The sequence below is a fragment of the Camelus dromedarius genome, chromosome 5 (genome assembly GCF_036321535.1).
Source record: "Camelus dromedarius isolate mCamDro1 chromosome 5, mCamDro1.pat, whole genome shotgun sequence".
Taxonomy (NCBI): Eukaryota; Metazoa; Chordata; class Mammalia; order Artiodactyla; family Camelidae; genus Camelus; species Camelus dromedarius.
In genome coordinates this window covers 62,399,815-62,416,751 of record NC_087440.1, presented here as the reverse complement: position 1 = coordinate 62,416,751, position 16,937 = coordinate 62,399,815, and the positions used below count along the sequence as shown (strand labels likewise).

General features: G+C 37.5%; 1 protein-coding gene across 1 annotated transcript; it reads right to left on the bottom strand.

The window, feature by feature from the left end:
* Nucleotides 1-1,391: 1,391 nt before the first annotated feature.
* On the bottom strand, nucleotides 1,392-16,575 carry CHURC1 (churchill domain containing 1). The gene is made up of 4 exons (XM_010976644.3): nucleotides 16,473-16,575; nucleotides 10,725-10,860; nucleotides 9,106-9,176; nucleotides 1,392-3,789 (listed from the first exon to the last, which is right to left on the bottom strand). Exons 1-4 carry the CDS (start codon nucleotides 16,509-16,511, stop codon nucleotides 3,697-3,699), a joined length of 339 nt encoding a protein of 112 aa, XP_010974946.2. The 5' UTR covers nucleotides 16,512-16,575; the 3' UTR covers nucleotides 1,392-3,696.
* Nucleotides 16,576-16,937: the final 362 nt, after the last annotated feature.

Genomic DNA, 16,937 nt, shown 5'->3' with positions numbered 1-16,937 from the left:
CCCCTTTACATCCCCAGACACACCAGCTTATTGTTGTAAACAGACATGGCAAAGCTTAATATAGTCATCCACTTTCCTAGATCAACAAAATTTCTTAATCAAATTTCCCTAGGGGCACTCAGGAAGTACGGAAGAGAAGTCTGATAAACAAGCTGTCCCAGAAGTGCTGAGATAATGCTACTCGATTTAGAGGAAGGACAGAGAGAATCATTTCTCTGAGGGCTGTTACAAAAAATATGCCTTGGAATAAACGATTTTAGGAGGCCAAGATGCACAGACTGAAATTGATGATTGTTGTCATGATTATGTTCCCACAGCTATATCTTAGTTAAAGAAACACTGAGCCAAATCCTGTTGATTTCAAATCTGCTGATTTCTTATGATCACCATCACATAGATCGTCCAAATTACCACATACTACACACACCCACTGCACTAAGTACTTTCTATCTGTTAGGTTATTTAACCCCCATACCGACCCTATGAAGAATTTTTATCTCTATTTAAAGGGAAGGTAACTGAACAGGACACCTTTCAAGGACAAAGGACTAGTGAATGGCAGATTTGAAAGCTAAACCCAGGTCAGTCTGACTCCAAACCTTCTCCTATTAACCACAACACAACAGTGCTTTCAATCTCAGTTTTTGCATGAAGACCACCGACAGCTGCCTGCACACAGCACTGCACAACCTAATGACGCTTTCACTTATGTTCTATCATTTGATTTAAACATTCTGTGAAGGAGGCATGATTATGTCTATTTTTCTACGGAAGAAACCGAGGTACAGATAGAACGACTGCCCAATGTCCCACATGACATTGCACATAAAATTAGCAAAGCTAATTTTAACCCCCGGTTTCTTGATTTCCTCTCTACCCAACCACACTGCATCTCTCAATAGAGGACTACAGTCAAGAAACATACATTTTAAAACTGAGAGCCTCAAATCCAGTCAAGAAACTTAGCTTTGCTCACATAACAAAATAATGAAACTAAAAGGACTCTTGTTATGAAATAAAGAATAGGGAACATATACTTTTTAGTGACAATTTACAAGTAACAAGCCATAGACTTGTTACTATATAATATGCCTGCCCAGACTATATCATATGTCAATTAATTAGTACTGGGAGAACCCAAGACCATTTGAGGAAGACAGAGCTTGCTAAAACAACACAAAAAAACAGGCTGAACTTTGAATTTCAAGAACCTAATTAGGTAGACCTCAGCAGATACAGAAAGAATAAGGTGCCAGGACAAGTTCATGTTCCCCATCACACCAACAGGGGATTTCTTTTCCTTCTTGTATCTCAGGAAGGGAAGAAAAGAAGACCTAAGCTTTTGCCTGGTTTCCCTTTATTTAAACAGAAAAATATGGATGCAGTAGAACTGAGTTCAAGAGGTCTTTATTCTATTAGATCGACAAAAGAATTCTAGAAGATGATGAAGTATCACAAAACATAGTACAATGTAGGCTTAATAATGAAATACATGGATAGAATCTTATGTTTTAAATTTTTGTAATATAAGTCCAAAATAAACAGTTATATACTCTTTTAGAGATGAGGCTATCAGGAGAGGCATATAAACTCGTACTCTTGAGTTCCAAACGACTAAGTTGGAAGCATTAGCAAACTCCAAGAAGGGACAATTCAGAAGCTATAATGGGCTTAGTGCTGCTATTTCAAGTAATGAAACATTTTCTCTGCTTTCTGGATTCATTTCACCAAACGATTTCCTCAGCAGGTCAGATATAGATTTGCAGAAAGTGGAAAACATTTTCCAGGAATAAAACAACTGATCCCTAAGGAACAGCTGCCTTAACTTTTCTGGATAAGTCTTGATCTGACCTGCCTAAATATGCTGTCACTGATATTCTCAACCTCTTCCTAACCCTGCCGGACCCTCACACTTCATGTGCACTGAACTCTGTTGTTGACAGGGAGTCACTGTACTAACTGTGTGACCTGGAGTAGTTAATTTCTTTATGCCTTAGTTTCTCTGGCTCTAAAATTGGGATAACAATAGTATCTACCTCAGGGAACTGTTAATGAGGATTAAACAAGTGCTTAAAAAGGCCTTGGTACATAGTAAGTACTCATTAAACCTCAGCTATTAGAATTTTTCCTGTTACAAAACAAAGCTTTTCCCTGATAACAACTTTGCTCACTCAGTTCAGAATGTCTTGAGCTATGAATAGGAAACAATTTTGTTTCTAATGCTTGACCCTTAAGCTTTGATCGCAGAATGGGAAGAACTGAAAATATCTCATTGCATCTAGTATTTTATATGCCTTCCAAAGCATTTTACATTCATTATTCATTGGGATCTTCTAACAATCCTGTGAAGGAAGTATAGTAACAATTTTTATCAGCCCAATTTCATAGAAGGGAGAGAATAAAATACAGAGTAATTCTTTGTTTCAAGGTTATACTGCTACCAAATGGCAGAGGCCAAAATGCTAGGGTTTACAACACCCAAGCCTGTGTTCTTTCAACTATGCAAAGTAAGATATTCTAAGATCCCTTTGGAGCAATCGAAACTATGCTATTTATTTATATTCACTAAAGTCCACATTTTATTCAGATTTCCCTAGTTTCATCGAATGTCCTTTTGCTGGCGCAGATCTCATTCAGGACACCACCTTATATTTAACAGCCGCGCCTCTCGGGCTCTTTTTAGCTGTGAGGGTTCCTCAGATTTCCTTGCCTTTGATGACTTTGACAGTTTTGAGGAGTACTGGTCAGGTATTTTCCTTGACTGGGATTTTTCATTAAACTGGGATTTGTCTGAGATTTTTCTCATGATTAGACTGGGGTGATGGTTTACAGGAGGAAGACCACAAAGGTAAAGTGCCATTCTCATCACCTCATATCAAGAGTACGTGCTGTCAACGAGGCTTATCATCAGTGATGCTGATCTTGGTGGCCTGGCTACTGTTTGTCAGGTTTCTCCACCGTAAAGCAACTTTTTCCCACTTTCCATACTATACCCTTTGGAAGGAAGTCACTATGCAATCACACACTTAAGGAGTGAAGGGTATCCACATACATTATTTGAAATTATTCTGCATGCAGAATTTGTCTATTGTCTTCAATTTATGTTTTTATTTATTGAATCATTCATTTATAACAGTATGGACTTATGAATGTTTATTTTATAGTTTGGGTTATAATCTAATACTACTTTATTTTGTTGCTCAAATTGTTCCAATTTTGGTCACTGGGAGCTCCTTCAGCTGGCTCCTCTGTCCCTTTGATATATTCCCAATCATTGTGATTTTTCTTTTGAGCACCTCCCTTTTTTTTCTGGCTCAAGATACTCCAAGCTCATCTTGCATATTTACTGCCCCAGCCCTAGACTCAAGTCATTTCTCCAATGAGTTCTAGTTCCTTTTATTGGAATCAAGATCTGGGCACTAGATGTGCTCCCATCCTGATTATTTTTTAGCCACATAATTGCTAACAAAAATGCTTCATTCTGGCTGCACTGATGTGCAGAGAACTTTAGTAGAAGAGATCAGCTCTAGAGAACAGCAATCCCCTAAATTACCTTTTCTCTCAAGGAATAGGTATGCTTAGGCAGAAAAAATAATATGCAAATAATTTCCATTATAAACTAAGTTAGACAAACCATCAGTCTTCCTATATTGTAAACCAACACAACATCATTACAACAGAACTGCAGAAGGATCCTTAGAGTAACAGAGTCATTTGTCGGGGGTCATCAGGGAGAATACTGATAGTATCTTCGGCTTTACCACATAACAGACACAGCATGGTATACTCCTAGAACAAGATAAAGTGCATAATTACCTTGAGGAACCGGGAGAAAAATGATTCATAATGTTCTCTGTAAAGCTGTTTTCTATAAATTGTCATGGATATTCTGTCTGTACATTAGATCAATTTCTTCAACACCTATAAGCAACGTCTTAGGTTTAGTCTGTGTATCCCAGAGCCTTTTGTTTCTATAAACTGAACACATGCTAATGCTCTATTCACTATATACACAAGAATGTCATCTTGGAAATGCATGGCTATTTCTTGGACTTAGAAAACATACATATTGGGCTTACTTAGAGCAGCTATTTAAAGCAATGAAGCAATTTGAGTGTGGGCTCCTAAGGACAAATTCCTGTTCTTAGAGTTGTTCCTTTCTAGGATATTCAACACTAATATGCAACAGAAATGATTTTTAAAACAACAAAAAAGGGAAAAAGATTTCCAAACCAAAAAAGCTATTTTTATCTACCCCAGAAAAATAAACAACTACATTAAATCTACTAGTATGTCATGTCTCATATTTAGATATCTGGTTGTCTGGAATTTGATCCATTTAAAGAGTTTTATGTTTCTTAGGCTTAACAAATGTCCAGACTGATGACAGAAGGTATTCTGTTTTAGGCAAAAATCCTAAGGGCAAAGTCCTGTTCTTATTATAGCTGCCCCTTTCTAGAATATTTAATATGGTCAGAAACTATAGAAACATATTTCTTTCAAAACTTTTACTTAAAAACTTTTTATCTTCTTAAAGAAAACAAGCATCTAGACTAAGTCTGTTAGCATTTTCACACCTGACATTGAGATTACTGGCGCTCTGGAAATTGATCAGTCAAGGCAGTTTGTATTTCATGGGTCTGAACAGACACTAAAGAGAGGGTCACGGAGATAAACAATGACTACAGTACAAAGACTCAGAATCAGGCAACTGCCTTTGTATTTCCTGCTAGAAGGTTCGATAGGGGCACAGAATTATAGTTGTGGAAAGATTGTTTCTTAAAGACCACATTTAATTTTAAAGTCTACTCTATCTACTCTGCTCTAGACAGAGTCCAGAGCTCAGAAAACAAATATGAGTCTCATGAATTAAAAATAAAAGTAAAATCCACTCTCTCCTAGGTTTTACTGCTTTCACCAGACATTACTAACAGCATGTCAAACTCTCACTGGAAATGAAGAAAAAGTAATAAAGTCAAAATGAGAAAATGTGTGAAGCTAGACAAATATTTGAGTTTTCAACCAATATATCTATTGACAAGTTTTTATCAAGTGCCTAAAGTCTCTGCAATGTGCCAAGTGCACTGGCAGACAAGACAGACAGCGAGGACAAGGTCTGACCTTGCAAAACTTAGTAGAACTATGGAGAAAGAAAAAACCTAACACATGGTATAATCTGGGAAGACTATTAAATCAGTAAGATTGATTATACCTGTAATCTTTAATTCATAAGCAGTCTGGAATCCAAATTTCATCGTAGGTCAAAACTCTTTGGAATTCAAAAGCAGTTTCCCACAGAAGAAATGTTGTACACGGCAGTTAGGTTCCCAGGGGAAATCCAGGGAGTCTTTTAAACTTATACTGCATACGTACTATAGTATCTAACCACATATAGCAGTTTTTCTGTGGGAAAATATGTGTAGAATTCTAAGTTGGGATGCCAGGATCTTATCCTCCTGTGCTGCCAGGAATCTGGTGGGATCAGGACACCTTTTACCAAAACCAGCCAAGGTAGGAAAATCAGAACTCCCCCCCCAGTCATTCATGGAGACCCTCACAGGCTCCATATGGGCAATGCCTGAGGGCAGAAATTTGGAAGGAAAGGTTTTATTCTGAGAGTCCCATGGGCTTTTTTCCTCTATTACTACCTGTTACTTCTAACCCCCAGTCCTCTTCTTCTCAGATCCACAGAGGAAGAGAAAGCAGTTTCAGTTTCCCTCTTGTTTCCTGAGGCTTTAATGGGTTTTAGGGTGATACGAAAAAATACAGGCTACCTGTAATCACCTCTGCTTTCCATTTAAACTCTGTACCTACGTCTCTACTTTCCCCTCTGCTCTTGTCACCAGAAAATCTTACTTTGTTTAACAATGGTTTAGTTAAAAGTGAATTTATTTAAAAACAGAATCCTTATCTTTTAGAGACACATACTGAAATATTTACAGAAGTAGTAGTATGTTTGGTATTTGCTTCAAAGTAATCCTATGGGGAGATGTGGAAATGGTGAGGTACAAATAAAGCAAACTGAAGATGGGTGCTGGAGATTAATACATTATTCTGCCTATTTTTGACTGTCTTTAAATTTCCCATAAGACACTCAAAACAAAACAAAACAAAACATTGGTGGGAATCCCACCTTGAACCTGACTACTGCTGGAATAAGATGGGGGCTGGAGGAGGGTGGGGCCGAGAAGAATAAGCCACAGCGGCTGCATATGAAGAGTTCTTGTGGTCATCAGGCTGAGATGGAAGTTTGCAACTGGCCACTCATGTGGAGCGGGGCCTGCTGCAGGTGTAAGATGAGTTCAGAACAGGGAGAAAGCAGTATGGGCTGGACTAGTAAGAATAAGAAGGAAATAGAATTTAAGCTCAGCCTGAAAGAGGTAAGATTTAGCTGGCCTGAAAGTAGAGAAAGGCCTGAAGATAGAGAAAGGGACAAGCCAAGGAGAAAGCACGAATAAGAACAGTGATACAGAAAAGAGCAAGCATATGGCACATGGAGCAGCAGAGGAGTGATGGCATGAAGTTTTTCAGAAGATTAATTTGAAGGCCGTGTGCAAAACTACGTGGGAACTACTGCAGTGATTTAGGTTTGAGCGGTACGGTCCTCGACATGAAGTGTGGCAGTGGAGACAAACAAAAGCGAGAGAAACAAAGGAAGAAAGGAGGGCAGCTGGGGGGTGAAGGTTAGAGAAGGAGATCTGGGAGACATCGGATGGATCTCAGCAGAGAGTGAGGGTGCCTGTGCTCACTGTGTGAGGGCAGACAGGCCAGGCTCCTAGACCAGAGACCAGTGCTCAGGGGAAAATCAGCTAGGGAAAAAGAGGAAAGGAAACCAGAGAGAAAGCAAAGGAACAGTCAAAATGATTCAAGAAGAAAGAACAAAGTCTAGCACTATGGATCCTGAGGGGAGAAATACTTAAAAAAGACAGCGGTTAAAAAAACCAGATCCAGAAGAGCACTTAAGAGAGAGAGGAACTGAGGTGAGGTCACAGGACTTGGCTACATGAAAGGAAAACTATGAGAGAACAGTTTTAGTAAAGTGAAAATGAAAACCAGTCTGCAAGTGGTTAAGAGGAGCAGAGGGAAATAAGGAAAATAGGGTCAGGAACTACTCAAGTAAAGAAGCAAAAGGAAGGAGAGAGATGATTAGAGGAAGACTCAAACAGGTAGCTGAGTGAAACAAAAGGATTTTAATCTATTTTTGAGAAATAAAAGAAAAACTAAGTATATTTCATGCAAAAATATTTTAAATCCCGTGGAGAAAAGGAGGATGTTAGAAAGAGAGGTGATAACATGAGATTCTTGAGGAAACGCAGTGGGGGTAGCATTAGACAGGAGGAAATAAGAATCTTGTCTACAACAGGAGGGAAGGAAGAACATCTAAAGTTGGGGCAATGCTGTGGTTAGTGTACAAAAGGACAGGAGTGGGGAATGAGAGAAAGGGAGGCTGGCCCGCTTGGCAAGAACCTTGGAGTAAAGGAGCTTGGATATTACACTGTAGCTGATGGTGACCTGTGGAAAAGCCAGTGAGGTAGTTTGAAAGCATCATTTTAAGAAAAACAAGCTGTTGGCTGAATATAGAATATGGGTGGAGGGGGAAGAGGATGTTGGGAGAGAAACTGGCAGTAGAGAGTCCAGTTTAAGAGTTTTTTTTTCCAAGAGAATTCCACACTATCTAGGCATTGTGATTACAGCCATCTTCCTTCACCTTCCTGTTCCTGCCCCAGAGGAATTTCTGGGCCAGCTTTGAAAATGGCTGTGCACAGTCATAAAGGAAAATCAGATAGACTTCGGTCTCATGGCGGTGATACACAATGGCTCAATTAGGGCATAAACAGGCAATCTCAATAACCACTTAGGGACACTAAAAAGCTCACAAGAGCTTCAGGAACTTCTAGAAAATAGCTGTAAGCACTCCTTTCCCCCCATAGACAGAACTGCTTCTTTAAGCCCCTGACATGCTTATTCCTCTATTTGGCTGCTACTTATTCACCGAGATCTCGATTTTGCCCTAAGTCACATCGTTCATATAAGTATATTTCAGGCATAGTTTTTGGATGCTGAGGAGATGTGGTGAGGATGTTGTTTAGCTAAACCACAACAAATTAGACCAGATTCTGATGGGTGACTAAGTGCTTCCTTCCACACTAAAATAAGAATGAATGAAAGTGGTTATACTATTTTATAAGATTCTGATATGGAAGATTTTTTCTTCCTAATTATAGTACTATCCAAATTTGAAGTATCAAAACAAAGTTCCCTTGCCTGTTAAAAGCTCATACTTGATACTTATACCCCATGGATAAACATGTAGTTCACAATACATAAGTAATTCAGTCTGAAGGCTTGAAAATAGAGGCAGTGAAGGACAGACACAGGTGAGTGTGTCCTCCTGCTTTCCCATTTGTCCTTGGCTTTCCCCCACTGTCCAGCTTTTCTCCCTGACTATTAGACTTGTGAATCTTCAGCAACTTCAGGCCTGCACCAGCCTGTAGAATTTTGTAGAATTCTTCATATGCTCTCACAATTGTATAAGGACCGATCCTTATAATACATCCCCAGTCTCTACCCTTATAGTGGTTCAGCTTTGCTCCCTGATACACTTATCTTATCATTTTACTCATCAAACAATATTAAAATGTCTTATCACAACTGAGACTACAAAGTTGCTTGACTCTCCACGCCTACAAGGGAAACAAAGATAATAACTTCTTTAGAGCAATTTCCATGCTCAGCAAGAAGCATGGCAGTGAGCAGGTCAACACTTAAAGCCAACAACTGTGCAATCACATACTGGGTAGAGAAAAAAGAGGCACAATAGTAACCTCATAAGAAGCCATAATATGCTGTTCTTCAGAAGCAAGAATGACAGAATTGAGATATCATTTGTAAGGCATGCATTTTGCTTTGTGACTCTTGTGAAGAGAGATTTGAACAGATCCACCTACATCTAAAGTGTCTCTCTCAACTTGTACAAGTGGAAGAGAGGGATAGCCTCCTCCAAAATTCGCTAATACTGCATTTATGAAGACTATACCTAATTTTTCAAGGGTACTTTTATCACTCCACTTCCCCACAATAACATACACGTATTTATACATTTACCTGAAATTCATCCATGATACTGAACGTATACTCGTGCCTGGCTATTACGTGATGACAATTCTTACAAAGATCTGTTGAAACAGAGAGAGACTTAAATAATTAAGTCTTGGAAGGGGTCTTAAGACAGTGAAATTTCTATTCTTAACATGGAACTACTTAAAAAAAATCTTAACTGTCATATTTAACACAGTAGGAAACCCATTATAATATTTACCTTGATAAGAAATCCAGAATCTGTCACACAGCCACACTATACAATTAAGGGCCTGAACTCAGAAACTTAATGTGCATGTATTAATTCTTGTTGAAAGCTCTCTAAGGTAATCAATTAGCAAATATGTATGTATGGACCTATCTAAATATGTTAAAGCTTTTATTCTCAGGAATGATAGAAATTGTGCTATTAACCAATCATAAACAAAAAGCCAATGCTAGACATTAAAGTAAATTTAACAGTAACAAAAGCCTCTCAATATGATAATAATAATAACAACTATAATTTATTGAGTGCTTAATGTGTGCCAGATACTGTTTTGAATACTTTTTATCTGTTTATTCACTTAATGTTCTTAAAAACCCAATGAAGTAGATACTATTGATATCACCTTTTCAGGGATAAGGAAACAAAGGCACACTGTGGTTAAGTAACTAGGAAGACTACCAAGCTAAGCAGTGTTGGAACCAGAATTCAAATACAAGCATTCTGACTCCAGAGCCCTTGTTCTTGACCACTATGCTCTACTCTCTACTACCTGCAAAAAAATACAGTTTAAAGGGGAATATGCTAAAAGAAAGAAAAAGGTTCTTCTAATTTAGAACATTTTCCCACAGTCTGACTCTATTCTAAAGGCTTAGTGTCTTTCATACCTCTCTTTCAAAATATCATTATTTGCACATTTATTTCTCACATACTCAGAACACAACAAAAAACCAGGACACAAGCAAAAAGGAAATGTAAACAGTTAAAGAGCTGTCACAATATCTGGGCAGTAAGTAGACATACACTTAATTTACTCATAGAGATTCTTAGTACCAACCTTGGAACTGATGTATTTTTGTAATACATAGTTATTTACCTGATTCCCAGTATTAAGGATGAGGAACAGATAAGAAGGTAGCATACTTAACAGTAGCAAAAGAAAGAAACTACAGACTGACAGTGAGAAAAGAGACAAAAGCTATAAAAGCAGAAAAAAGACTAAAAGAACTATAGCATCCTAGGATCATTTAGTACAAAGGCAAAAGCCCTAAACACTTCGATAGGTGTTGGAGGATACCACTGTATTATACTACGGTAGAAAGTGAAAATTCATATGGATGACCCTAAGGTTAAAAAAAAGTCCCCATATCTTGTTTCAGAAGACAAAAAGTCTTTAAAAATAAACAAAAGAAAACTGGTGCCTGAATCATAAGCTTCAGTTACCTGCAAAAGTCATTTATGGGAACTACCTGATAATGCTAGATAAATGAGGTGTTATCTACATTTTCCTCTTAAAAAACTAACTAGTGACTATGTATTGCAATATGACATTGAAATAGGCCTCATAATACTAGGCACAACCTAACTTCCAAAAGCTGGCATCTGCTAACAGATTCATGTAGAAAAAAAGTCTACTTACGATCATAGGTAACTATTTCTTCTCCATCCTCCTCTTTCAAAGATTTGTTTGTGATCAGCATAAAATCCCGCTTACTGCACACTGCACAGCCTGTAAAGTTCAGCAAGAAAGACCCATTCTCCAGGCAGATGGTACCCTAAAATATGAAAATGAGGAATTTAATTTTCTTCTATTTCAAAATCCGTGAAATCCACAATCATTTGAAAATGATTAACAGACTTAAAATCTCTAAAGGCAAAAACCATGGCCAGAATTTACTTGCTTGAAGTCTACATCAAGAATTTTTGAGATTACCAGCTTTCCTCTAGAAGCATTCAGGGTAAATTAAACTGAAGCAGTGTTAGAGCTGTAAGTTTCTGAGAACTGCAACTGTGTTTGAGAGAGGACTAAATGCAAAAAGATATTTAGAAACAACTTAATGGAGTTTTAATAATATAAAATATGAAAAGGAAAAATCAGAAAAATCTAATAGCCAACAATATTAAATGAGGTATATTATAAAACTAGAATGAAAATTCAGTCAAAATGGAAATACTAAGACAATGATAAACATAATCTTCTACACTGTGATGCTCAGTTGATTGTTGAAACAGCATTTTCTCAAGCCTTAAAAATGCCACAAAATAAAGAAAACCAAATTCTCAGCTCTGTAGATGCCAGTCCTTAGGATACTTGTGATTCAGGCACAGAAGACAAGTTCTGCAATTCATCAGACTGACACCATGGCATTTAAAAGAGAAAGGTTTTCGCTCGTCACTAAGAAACTGCAAGCAATATATGCTTCTGGCTCAAGGGAGGTTTTTGCTAAAGGCTTACTAGTAATTGTTCAGAACTAAAAGTCGCTTTATAAACAACCTAGTTCAACCTCATTTCTTTTTTTTTAATTGAAGTACAGTTAACTTACTATAGTAGTTTCAGGTGTACAACATAGTCATTCGATATTTTTATAGACTATACTCCATACAAAGTTGCTATATAATGTGGGCTATATTCCCTGTGCTGTCCATTACATCCTTATAACTTACTCATTTTATGTTTTTACCTCTTAATCCCATTCACTTCCTCCTACCCCTTTTCCCTCTGGTAACTACTAGTTTGTTCTCTGAATCTGTGAGTTTGTTTCTATTTTGTTTGTTCTTTTGTTTTTTTAGATTCTACATATAAGTGAAAACATACATTATCTTTCTCCGTTTGACTTATTTCACAAAGCACGATACCCTCCAGGTCCAACCATGTTGTTGCAAAATGGCCAGATTTCATTCTTTCTTATGGCTGAGTAATATATATATTGTGTGTGTGTATATATATATACACTACACTGTCTTTATCCACTCATTTGTTGATGGACACTTAGGTTGCTTCCACATCTTGGCTACTGTAAATAACGCTGCTATGAACATTTGGGTGCATATATCTTTTTGAATTAGTGTTTTTGTTTTCTTTGCACTAATCTCACACTCTCTTGATTATTGTAGCTTTAGTAAGTCTTTAAATTAGGTAGTTTATGTCCTATAATTTGGCTAGTCTAGGTTCTTTTCATTTCATATAAATTTTAGAATCAGCTTATAACCTTTTACAAAAAAGCTTGCTGGCGTTTGAACTGGGACTGCCCTGAATCTATAAAAGCTGACTGCCAAAGACTCCAAGAAATTAAGGACTTAAAAAAATACATTAAAAGAATAAAGATCTAAATGCCACTTTCAAATAAACAGAACTCTGAACAGGATTGCACACATAAACACAGGCACCTTATACAATGTGGTCTAACTTCTGTAATCTGACTTTGTAAGCAGACAGAATGTAAACTCTAAACACTGAGAGAAGAGAAAAGAGATCTATATACCTATTGTGAGGTAAGGAAATAAATTCTTGAAATGGCAAAATGCAAGTACAGTATCTAAGAAACTGACAGGGCTTTCTATAAGGGCCCTGGTCATTTGAAAGCAATGAGGGTAACCTCTATCAGAGAGGCGTGGCTCTTTTATTAAATGACGTGAGATTATTAATGTCCAAATTTGGGAAAGTAAATTAAAGCACACAATATTCAGAGAAGCTTCTGAGGTTCTCACAATGGGAAGAAAAAGAAGAATAAAATCTAAATCAATTCCAGAGTAAATGTAGTAAGCTTTAACAGTTTCAAGAAGACAGGAAAAAAATCAAATGTTAAATATCCAAAGAAAATGTAATTCAGCTAAATTCTTGTTAAGGATCTGTGAAGGTATGCAAATGTGCAAGAAGAAATGGTTGAATATTATGATGATAATTAGTATGACAGTATATTATGATAAAATCTTATATAAACTTGAGAAATATGCAATCACTTTGACAAGGGTTGGGCCAATTTGCTTTTTCCAAAAAACTATTATTTCAGATGGTATAATTTAATAGTGTATATGTTTTGTCAAGGAATGTTGAAAATTGAAAATGGAAAATACAGTTTTAAAAGAACCAAATTTTAGTTTGGCTGATTTTCTCTATTTTTCTGTTTTCTATTTCATTAATTTCAACTCTAACCTTTACTATTTCCTTTCTTCTGCTTACTTTGAATTTAGTGTGTTACTGTTTTTCCACTGTGTTAAAATGAAAGGTTAAGTTACTGATTCCAGATTGTTCTTTTCTAACGCAGGCATTTAAAAATGCAGAATATCATTTTAAAGCATCCATTTACATACAATTGTCTTACCAATTATATATCAAACTCAGCACTTAATTAAATGTGGTTTAATGCTAAGCAACAATTTAAGTACATAAACTTTGGTAGTTTAATTTTAAGTGATGCATATAAAACAATTTCTAATTTAAACATATCATTAATTTGATTAGTGATTACTGATTACTCTCTCTGATTAATCTCGATTCATGCTTTATTTCTGTATTGCTACTGTATTACTAAGAATTTTAAAGCTGAAACTGGAACTACACAAAAATAAAGGTTTCATTTCCAGTTTGATGTGGAAATGTTTTACTACAATTTTGTGCCTGATCAGTTATTTTAGAAAAGGCAGTAAAGTTCTAGTTCAACTGGTTTGCTAAATGCTTTTCTGAATGAAAAAAAAATTTTTTTTGGATCACAGTTGAGCAAAAAAATTTGAATTCAGAAAATTAGTATGGTTCATCTACAATTTGATTCATGCTTGAGTTCAAGTTCTTGGTATAATATTACAAGCTAGTGGGCTAGAGCTCTATTAGGAATTTTCTAGCCTGTGAAAAACATCTACCACAGAACTCCAGGAAATTTTATGAAACCAGAGATAAAGGATTAAATATTTATTACCTACTCATTCTGCATTTAGACCTACCCAATATGCTAATCCATTATGTTTCTCTGCCAAAGTTTTTGAATGAATGGACAATACTTGCTACCACCACCTTAGTATCTTTTCCTTTACTAGGCTCAAGCAAAGTGGCTTCTGCTTTTACTGCCCTTAAAAATATCTCATGACTTCAAAAAATCCCAGATCTGGAAGGAACCTTGAGATTTCAAGTAGTCAGTCTGTACTGAACAACAGGAAGAGAGTTTAATTCATCTAAGGTTATCCATTCCCTTAAAAAAAAAAATCTGTCAGAAAGTTCTTTATTCTAAGTCAAAGTCTACAATTCCATAATATCCACCTACTAATTATTTCTAAATCTGCCTTCTGAAATTTCAAATAAATGCTCAATTCTTCCTCATGACAGCCCTTTAATTATTTCAGAACAGATTAAATCAGAGAAAAGTGCTTTAGGCACTTTCCTGGTTTTCCAGTCACCTCAATTCTTTTCTCTACTCTTCTTTCTATACCTTTATTTTCACTTCCTAAATTAATTTATTCCTTGAAGCTCAGTTCTTGATTCTGGTTGATTCTCTACATTCTTTTCCTAAGAGAACAAATCTTTTCCATTTTGACGCCTTTATTTGGCTGACTCATCTGACTACAGCTCTTCCCTTCTTCCCTCCTACATTAAAGGGGTTTAGTCCTGTTAATTGTTTCTTCGAAATGAGGTCTTCATTATCTCACGCCGACACTACTGTTGCCATTTGGCTCCCCAAATGCTCTGTAGGGCTCTCCTTTTACACTTCTCCCAATCCCATCACCTCAACAAACAACCACAAGATTCACTTTTCTAAATAACAGAATTCAGAATCACTTCCCTATTTAATTTTTGGGGAATGGTTGCCAAATGCCTAAAGTTTAAAATCTGAACTTCTCTATATAATTTTCAAGTCTTTTGATTAGCTCAACTCTTAAAAATCCAAACTTTAATACCATCCGCAGCAAACATCTCCCTCATGGTGCCTATAATGTGCAGTGTTCACTACTGGATTCACAAAAATCTCTTGTTAAACAAATAAAAATGTATAAAATAGAACACAATAAAGAAAAGTATGTGAAACATAAATGTACAGCATAATGCCTTTACCTATTAAATATCTATTGTACCCCAGTTGCGACAACCAAAAATGTTTCCAGATATTGTCAAATGTCCCTTAGGAGGCAAACCACTGCTCTCACTCGGTCACTTTCATTACTCACTCACTCATGGTGTTCCATTCTATGACCATATCATACTTTTACAGTCTACTACCACAAATAATGCTGTTATGAACATTCTTATATCAGTCTCCAGGAACATACTGCACACATTCATTTATTTCTCCAGAATGGGAACTTCTGGGTCATTCAGTATGCATATCTTTTTTTTATAACTTTTTTTTTTTTGGACAACTCTGAGTTTTTTCCTCAAAGAGGTTTACCAGATGAGTGTTCATGTTGTTACATAACCTTCCCCAAAGACTAAGTATTACTGAAAATATTAAGAAACAGAGGCAACCATAAAATTTTCTACCTCCCGAACAATATGAGAATCCTTGTTCTTGTTATTTTTCTCCAGAATTCAACTCCTCCTTTCCTTCTTCTCTACCTTAGTCATAACTATCCTTCAAGTCCCCACTGAAGGCCACTTCATCTGGGAAAACAGCACTATCCCCTGCTGCTCTCCCTTTTCTCTAAACTTGAATAGCATATATGTACTGTACTAGTCATTTTTTGTTAATAACATGCTCACGTAAAATGTAAGCTCTTCTGCAGCACGGAAGCTGCCTTTTATTTCTTCTCTGGTATCCCTTTCTGGCCTAGCAAAGTAATCTAGTTACACAAATATAAAGGTTCTGTAAGTATACCCTGAGTGAATGAAAGAAAACAAGCTTCGCAACCTCCTGAGCTTGAAAGGAACAGAGATTTAAAAGAAAGTAACAGCCAGGAAACCTGTATTCTAGTCTTGGCTCTCATTCTAACTAGAATGTGAACTTCGGCAAGTGATCTCCTTTCTCTAAGCAAAAGTTTCATCTGCAAAACTGGGTTAGAACAGATAAACTCAGAGCCTTCCAGAGCTAGAATTCAAGAAGAATACCCAACGTCATTAAATCAAGCTAGAGGATGAGACCAGGGTATGGATAGGGGTGCCCTCTGTTGTCGCCTGGGTTGTGTTGGTGGTGGGGTTTCATTTGCTGTCCCCTGGAGCTCAAGAGAAATAGGGTGACAGCTGATGTCAGTCAGTAGCCAGGGCCGGGATCAGCGGGAATGGACCGCTATAGGCCATCGGCGCTGTCAGGTGCCTAAATACAGCTACCGGGTCACCGGAAGGGGCAAAACGGCTGAGTCCGCCCGGCGCCCGGCCTCCCAGAGAAGGTCGACTGGGGTCATGGGAAGCCTCAGGGGCCGGCCATGGGTCAAGGGAGCGGGAAGTTCTCGGTGCCCACTCGCTCACCCGGTTGGGATATTCCTTCTCCACACAGTCCCCACACATCGCGACGCCGTTAACTGGGAAGGTCCTCCGGTGCTTCCGGGAGAGGAAGCATCGCGAGAACTCAGAGAAGGTTATCGCATGCGCCCAGAGTACTTGACCTTGGAGTATTTGGTCTCCGGAACCAATTCGAAGTCTCCGCCCCTTAGCAACTGTTGTTAGAGCAGGGTATGGTCTCCCAGACAACAATCATGGGCAAGCGGTAGGACTTCAGGAACCGTGTGAGAGAGAGAAACTTGGAGCGTGTGGCGGGAAGGGGAAAGGGATTTTGAACTGAGCAAAGTTCTAATAGTCGCCTTCCTGAGTCTAGCTGACAGATAGGCAAGTCACAACCCACAAGAAAGGGAATTGTTTCTCGCTGCCTCGGCTCCATAAAGATGAAACTATACTTTGAATGCCTTTCCATACCATTTCTTAGGCCAGTGAGAG

Bases quoted from the DNA above. Each gene is read 5' to 3' on its own strand.
- CHURC1 (XM_010976644.3), bottom strand. From the start codon at position 16,511: ATGTGTGGGGACTGTGTGGAGAAGGAATATCCCAACCGG. The intron at 9,177-10,724 runs GTAAGTAGACTT...CTGTTTCAACAG, and splicing joins AGAAATAGTTACCTATGATC to ATCTTTGTAAGAATTGTCAT. The intron at 3,790-9,105 runs GTAAATGTATAA...ATCTTGTTCTAG, and splicing joins GTATCATGGATGAATTTCAG to GAGTATACCATGCTGTGTCT.